The 7,966-nt window shown below is 30.9% G+C and overlaps 1 protein-coding gene across 1 annotated transcript; it reads right to left on the bottom strand.

Annotated features, from left to right (window-relative positions):
• Positions 1–519: 519 nt before the first annotated feature.
• On the bottom strand, positions 520–3,125 carry LOC127735209 (immediate early response 3-interacting protein 1-like). Its single transcript, XM_052245337.1, has 3 exons — positions 2,990–3,125; positions 1,923–2,018; positions 520–1,372 (listed from the first exon to the last, which is right to left on the bottom strand). The coding sequence occupies exons 1-3, from the start codon at positions 3,078–3,080 to the stop codon at positions 1,317–1,319; spliced, it is 243 nt and encodes an 80-aa protein (XP_052101297.1). The 5' UTR covers positions 3,081–3,125; the 3' UTR covers positions 520–1,316.
• Between the last annotated feature and the right edge of the window lie 4,841 nt (positions 3,126–7,966).

Here is a 7,966-nt window from a genome sequence, read left to right as displayed (position 1 = left end):
CTATAGTTGTTAACTTCTATGTCATTTGGTCTCTGGTGGAGAGTTGTCTCATTGGCAATCATATCACATCTTCTTATTTTTATATTTAGAAGTCAGGAAAGCATACCAATTTTTATATTTTAAAATTGCATTATTTATAATTTCATTACTCTTATCTTCAAGATACACATTCTTTACTGGCCAATGAACAACTGTTAATGTACTAATTAGTAAAACTACATTTATAACATGGGAAAATTACATATAACCTTATCTAAATAGATCATTACTACATGGCAGCTTGAGATGTGTGAAAGGCATATACAATTGAAAAATTACAACAAATATTTAGATTACAAATAGCATACTTTGAATACACATAATTAATTTGATTTTTTTATTCCTTTTTTTACAGTTAAATCCTCTTTTTATTTGTGTACTGATAATTCTGATGTTTCAGATGAGCAACTCTAATAACTAAGTCTAACTAAAACAGAACTAACAACTTTCAAGAAACTTAGTAAACATATATACGCAATATGTAAGTATTGTGTCATTGCAGAGAATTTATAGTTGTTCAAAATAGTTTAAAGTAAAGTCAACCACCGGTGCTATTAACAGATAGATGCTTTCCAAAAACAAAAACTGTGTGACCATGGAAGTAATTAGTATTAAATTCATTTTACTTCCATGGTGTGCATCCAACTCAGATAAATTTAATTTTCCAGCAGTTTATGACACTGCATTTTACTGCCATCAATGTGAAATTTCCAGTATCCGATCTGACAAACTATGACAATTCAATCTGAAAATTTTAGAACCAAACTTTAAATTTATATAATATAAGCCCATCAGCCTTGCATAAACTTAACAATGTTATTCTTTGTGCACCAACACTACGTCACTGTACGTGAGATCATCCTTATATGCTTTTGTTGTATCACAGAGAACACTTATTCTACAACACAAATGAGTAAAAGGGCTTAATCTTAGCACTGTGATGCAAGGTTAAACTATTCCAACAGAAAAAAAAAAAAGGCTTTTGAAATTTTGGCACTTTTTAATCAAATCATAATTGTTGACATTACTTATAATACCATACACTTCATTCCAAAATTCTGTCTTAACATACTGTAATTTTCATACATAATTGTTTTAAACATACACCTATTTCTTACTTTGCAAGCAAAAGTAAATATTGTATTTACAATTAAAAAGTAATATTGCACTCGCATCATATCATTAAAATCTTGCCTAAGCCATCCTTCCATACGTATACATATTCACAATCTTCACAAACAATTTTTCATACTTCATGGATAATATGTGAACAAGTGCTATCCTAATAATAACTTCAGTCCTATCACTAATATGTTGATTCCAATGAGAGGTACTGAAATAGAGACAGAAATGCATGCTTACTAAACGATAATATTACACCGAACTACTCTTACATCTACATGTACATGTATAACATTTTAATTTTACATCCTAGATAAGTCAAGAGTTGTCTTATCCAATTTCCTCCTATTTTTTTTATTTTTACATTGGATTTTACAATAAATAGCCCAAAGTGTGGTAGCCTGGGCTACTAAGCCTCTTCTAATCTTTTCCCCTGAATTTCTTTATAAATTTGGTAACTTTTGAAAATTCTCAAGCTAACCTATATGTAATAATGAGGCAGGAGTTACATATACATTTGTACCTGTGAAAGAAGAGGAAGTCTGTGTTATTTTTAAGATACATTTTGGTAATCAAATATATACAAATCTGTGGGAAATCATATACTTTACAATATGGTAGCCTCATTCAGCAGCGTAAATGTGCAAGCGCAATGGTTGTTTAAATTTTTTTAATGACTTTGGATTCATCAGTATATTGATTTTTCTTTTTATAGATTTCTAGCTGTAATGAGGACTTCACCCTCTATTAATCAAACATACTTCTCATAACTGTTCTTATAGATCGAATCAAATTCAATATCTGTGTTTTCATTCCAGGATCTTCACCAAAGCCTCTTTGATCTGTACCCCAACCAACTGAAAGAAAAACAAAATATCTACTGTAACATTAAATTTCAGAATAAGAAACTGGTTTTTTTCATCAGATATGAAACATATCCATCAGATGTAAAAGTGGTTAAATAACATGACAGTTAAAATGTACATTTGTATTTGCCATAGACGAAAAAGTTTACAACTTTTCTGAAAGTTGTTCAACCTGTGAACCACAAAACTACAAATGTATGTCTGTGTTAAGAATTTGATTTGCCACAAACATTATTGAGCTCCAAAATAATTTAACTCTAATATAAGTGTTGTGTTTATTGTTCAATGACTTTAATTGAGGATGGTAAGTTCAGTCAGGGCCTAGGGGTAAATTAATACTAATACAAGTCATATTTTTCTTGAAGATGTAATATTTACTCTTATAAGTAAATTTGTAAGATTTTAATTTTCTTTTCCTGCTTTGAATAATCTCCCCAAACTTTGAATTATTGAATGAGAGGTCATAATCTATACAGCAGAACTTGAAGGTAAAGGATAACGCTTGCTTCTCTTCATTCTTTTTGAGAAGCTCCAATAGGGTTTTAGGGCTCCTTTTATCAAATTTTGGGTTATGGTTCATTTATGGTTATGGCTAGTCTAGGGTTTGTTCTATGTTAAATAGTTTTAGGGCTAGATATGAGCAAGGATGTATATACATGTACATGTAGTATATTCACTATATAAATCCTTCATATGCACTAGGGTGAAAAGGTAGTTTAGTATAGCTCTATATCATATGTTGGGACCCCTAAACTAAAGAGAAACAGCCCTAGTGGGTTCCCAATAGGAATGCCGAGGGTTTGTTGCAAAACGCGTCATCCAAAAGTAACAAATTTGATTAAAACTCCTGAACATACATACACTGTATATAAATTATTAAATATGTTGGTTGGAAACTGATATTGAGATAATTTTTCTCCACTATAAATCAACAGCCAGATTCAAATTCATAAGACACCTACTTTTAGCAAGAAAACGTTCTTCGTGTAAAATGCACACTGCATTTAAACACAATATAACAGCTTCGATTAATGAGTATAGACCAAATGCCATTTCGGAGCTTGTGTGTTGTTGGCAATTTTTTATTCAATGTCAAATTATATCACTAATGAAATTTATTATTTTGCTTATTCTCAAACGTTCCAGTGACTTCGTGTTATTTTCTAAAGTATTACCAAATTCGAACTTAGCGAAATGATTCCGGATAATAATTTTCAGAGCAATATTTGACTGATATTTTTTTCAGAGACAATTAAGTGCCTGTGTCGTATTTGCAGAGAATAATTTCTCATTTAGATTTTACATGCGATATGATCAGTAATTGTGCATTATTGTATTTAAGGGGGTGACATGCTTTTGGAATGTGGGAGATAGGGGTCAAACAAGTGGAAATGTGGGAGATAGGCGATTAAATAAGTTGGATCTGGAAAAAAAGGAAAAAAGAGGAAAGTGTGAAAAAAAAAAAAAAAAAAAAAACGGGATTTGGGAAATGAGCATCTTCCTCTTTATATGTCAGTACACTATAAGATAAGATAGATAAGATATTTTATTTTCCAACAACAGGTACCACTGAAGGGGCGATGCTCTAGGATTGTGAGCTTATAAGAGCTCTAACAAACCTCCTCGTATCTGATGCAGAGAAACAAACACAAATCAAGGATTTGTATAGTGATACAAATCCTTGCACAAATGTAACAAAAGTTCAAGTTTATTCACAGCAAATAACATTTACTGAACTTCTGAATAAGTCTGTTTAAAGGTTTGGTTAGCTTTTGAGGTGAATGACGACATTTTTGTGCTTTGTATAGAATATTACCATAAAAGATTGGATGTGAAATACCTGACCGTATAAAATGTCTGCATGTTGATTTATATTTACGAATGATGTCCTTGTACCGATGATAAAATTTAGTAAATGTTTTGACTAGTTTGTGATATCGAAAACCCTGGTGTAATAATTTTTCAGTAATACAGAGATTTCTTTCGTTAAAATCAAATACGTTGTTACATACACGAGCGAATCGAACAAGCTGAGATATATAAACACCACAAGATGGTGACAAGGGAACGGCACCATCTAAACATGGATAATTAACAATAGGAAATGAAAAATCATCTCTTTATCGTAAATTTTGGTATTAAGCTTCCTGTTAAAGATATAGATATCAAGATCCAGGAAAGGGCAGTGTTCATTGTTAGTATTTGCTTTATTTAAAGTCAGTTCAGCAGGATAAATATCTTTAGTGTACTGAAGTCGTCATTATTGAGAGCCAATATATCATCCAAATATCTAAAAGTGTTATTTCGATGGGTCTTTGCTGATTTTAGTCATGAATTGTAACGCATAACAATACAGAAACAGGTCCGCAATAAGTGGTGCACAGTTAGTCCTCATTGGATTTCCAAAAAATGACCTGAAAAGTTTGAACATATATATTCGCATTCTGACTTTTTAAATGCCCATTTAATTAGGTGTGTGATTTTTTCTTAATGAGATTATGAGGCAAAGTGATATATAGGGTAGAAAAATCAAAACTTTGAACAGATTCGAAATCACCAGTATAAGCATGCAATTTATCAAGTTATTCCAACGAATTTTTTACACTCCAAAAGTTATTAATTCCATTATTTTCAAAGGCCTTATTTGAACAATTTATTACCAGGTTTTTGATTGTACCAAGTGACTAGTACTTTAGTGTATGAACTGACTCTCTATGAGGCGCCGTTTTACTATTTATTCCTTATTTTCTGATATCAAAAAATATTTCTTGATATCAAAAAATTGAATTCCTGATATCAAAAAATGATTTTTGATATCAGGAAATATTTCTTGATATCAACAAATATTTCTTGATATCAGGAATTCAATTTTTTGATATCAAAAATTGCCTTTTTTGATATCAAGAATTCGATTTCTTGATATCAGAAAATAATCGTTATTTCTTGATATCAGAAATTAGATTTTTTGATATCAAGAAATCCATTTTCTGATATCAAAAAATAGATTTTCTGATATCAAATATTACTGACGATATTTTGATATTAAGAAATACATTTTCTGATATCAAAAATTCGAATTCCTGATATCAAAAAATGATTTTTTGATATCAGAAAATAGCAAAAATATCAACGATTGCTCCCTGTGTGTCAATAAAAGCATCAACGTTCACGAATGAGCCCTTTTGTATTTTTTGTGTTTCACATATTTATTATTTTAAGGTTTATAGTCAACAATTGTAATTTCTCGCTTCTTTTATAAGAAATCATTGGTTTCCTATGAAACAGATTTGTGCAGTCAGGTTTTTGCAAATATCAAGCCCCAGTGTTTTGTTCATCTTGTTTTTATATTTTTTCCCCGTTGTTTATGTTGAGGATTTAGTAAGTAAGTTAGTTCTGTTAAGTTTGAAAATAAGGAGATGTGGTATGATAGCCCATGAGACAACTAGCCACCAAAGTTCAAATGAAGTTGATGTAAGCAATTATAAGGAACCGTACGCCCTTCAACAATGAGAAATCCCCATACCATATAGTCGCCTATAAAAGGCCCCAATATGAAAAAGAAATAAACAACTCAATTTAGAAAGCTAAAGGCCTATATGATTTATAACAAAACAATTTACGTCAAACAAATATGGCAGACGTCATTCGTAAATATAAATCAACAAGCAGACTTCGTAACGTTCAGTTATTTCACATCCAATATTTTATGGAAATATTCTTTACAAAGCACAAAAATGTCGGCATTTACCTCAAAATCTAACCAAACCTTTAAACAGACTTATTCGGAAAGGATATACCGGTAGTTACGATACTGTTGTCAATTAGTCATTAATGATTGCATATTTTGGTATTAATATTGATTCACTCATAGGGTCTTTGCATCGGAAATAAACACATTTATTCTAAAACCAGTTGTTGGCATGATACGGTTTATGTTCTTCTCATATATTTTATGATGGTATGATACTAAACTCCTAACGGGAGGGATTGTACTTGATTTTCTTATGATGAAGACATAATCTTTCAATCAGTTTAATTGAGGTCTGGAGCTGGCATGTCAGTAACTGCTAGTAGTCCTTTGTTAATTTATGTATCATTGTCATTTTGCTTAGTTTCTTTTGTTACCTATTCTGACATCGGACTCGGACTTCTTTTAAACTGAGTTTTACTGTGTGTATTGCTATGTTTTTCTTTATTCTACATTGGCTAGAGGTATAGGGGGAGGGTTGAGATCTCACAAAACAAGTCTAATCCCGCAACATTACAACATAGTGTAAGAACAAACGTGGCAGGGTAACAACAACAAAAAGACGCAAATTACAGATGTGATAGTGACAACTAGTTCAAAGCCAACAACAACATAAAAAAAAATGCATGTCTTGTATTTTCAAAAGATTTGTCTATTTCGTCTTTTTACGAGACTGCTAGTATTTCTTATGAACCGCGTCTTCCATAAACCTTTTAAATGCATATGAGCTTTTTCTGTGAAGTAATGAAACGTTTTAGTAGGTTGGATGTACGTTTTCATCTCTAAAATACCTTCATTTTGGAAAAGTTTGTCTTTATATTGAAAGGATTGTCAAGAAATTATCACATCATTTTGAGAAAAGTGGTAAGTACAATTTAGTAGGGTATATATTTCGACTCTTCAAAATTCAAGAGTCTATCCTAAATTGAGGTAAATTATATGGTCTTCCAAATACCGTTTCGATTCCTAACATCACTGAAGAGACATTAATTGTCGAAATCCGGATATGGTGTACAAATTTTTGCACCTCATGTTTGCGGTATACCATCTTTTCCGCAAGTTTATTGTTTTCTGTTTGGTATTAAATTAATAATATAGATCAATTTTGTTACATCTTGTGATCCGTTTATTTGGCAATCGCCAATGGCAGTCAGCAGGGTTTAAGAACATCCGTTGTTCGACCTGTTAGTCAAATGCGTTTTGTTAAAATATACTTTTTCACTTTTTTGATCTTTTGGAAAATGTTGTTTGTGCTGTATTTAGACCCCTCTACCAAGAAATTTGTTTTGCATGCACCCGTATACAAATTGCGATTTTTATCCAACGCAATCATAGGTTTGAACGTTGTTTTCAATTTAGACTTGTTTATGCATTGTATTAGATATATAAGGTGAAAAGATCGTGTATATCGCCAGTTGAACCTGAATATATTATCGAGCAATCGTATCTAAATCTTGAAAACATTTTCCAGTATGTAGTAAATTCTTAGGTCGACATATCCCGCCAATTCGGATTGTACGACACAAGAGAGTACATATGTTTTATTTAGGAATAATTTAAAAAAAATCTTCCATATATTGTCTTTAAGTGCATGTGTCCTGAATTTCGTAATAAGTTTGATCAAACTGAAGATAAGTGTAAATATTTTTTTCAAATATTGTTGTTAAATAGCAGTTTTCCGGAGACTTTGAAGTCTTGTTCATGTTTATAGAGCTTGAAGTGTATAAGCATTTTGTTTTTGTAACAAGGGACACAATGTCATCAATATAATGACCAATACAGTGTATAGTGGTACTCCACACTATAAAACAATTGGTCTACCGAAAACATTATTTCAGATATTTGCTGATGGTTGGCCTCATTGGTGAGCCTGAATGTTTCAAATGACACACAGGGAGCCATCATTCTTTTATTTCTTATTTTCTGATTTCAAAAAATCATTTTTTTATATCAGGAATTCGAATTCTTGATATCACAAAATCATTTTTTGATATCACAAAATCTATTTCTTGATATCAAAAAATCAAAAATATTTTCTGATATCAAAAATTCGAATTTCTGATATCAAAAAATCTATTTCCTGATATCAAAAAATGAATTTTTGATATCAGGAATTCGAATTTTTGATATCAGAAAATATTCTTTATTTCTTGATATCAAGAAATCGATTTTCTGATATCAAAAAATAGAA

The sequence above is a fragment of the Mytilus californianus genome, unplaced genomic scaffold (assembly GCF_021869535.1).
Source record: "Mytilus californianus isolate M0D057914Y unplaced genomic scaffold, xbMytCali1.0.p SCAF_3, whole genome shotgun sequence".
In the NCBI taxonomy this organism is placed as follows: Eukaryota; Metazoa; Mollusca; class Bivalvia; order Mytilida; family Mytilidae; genus Mytilus; species Mytilus californianus.
This window is presented reverse-complemented; position numbering and strand designations above follow the sequence as displayed.

Bases quoted from the DNA above. Each gene is read 5' to 3' on its own strand.
- LOC127735209 (XM_052245337.1), bottom strand. From the start codon at position 3,080: ATGGCATTTGGTCTATACTCATTAATCGAAGCTGTTATATTGTGTTTA. The intron at 2,019-2,989 runs GTAGGTGTCTTA...TTTTTCTTTCAG, and splicing joins AGAACGTTTTCTTGCTAAAA to TTGGTTGGGGTACAGATCAA. The intron at 1,373-1,922 runs GTATGTTTGATT...TCTCTATTTCAG, and splicing joins TATAAGAACAGTTATGAGAA to TACCTCTCATTGGAATCAAC.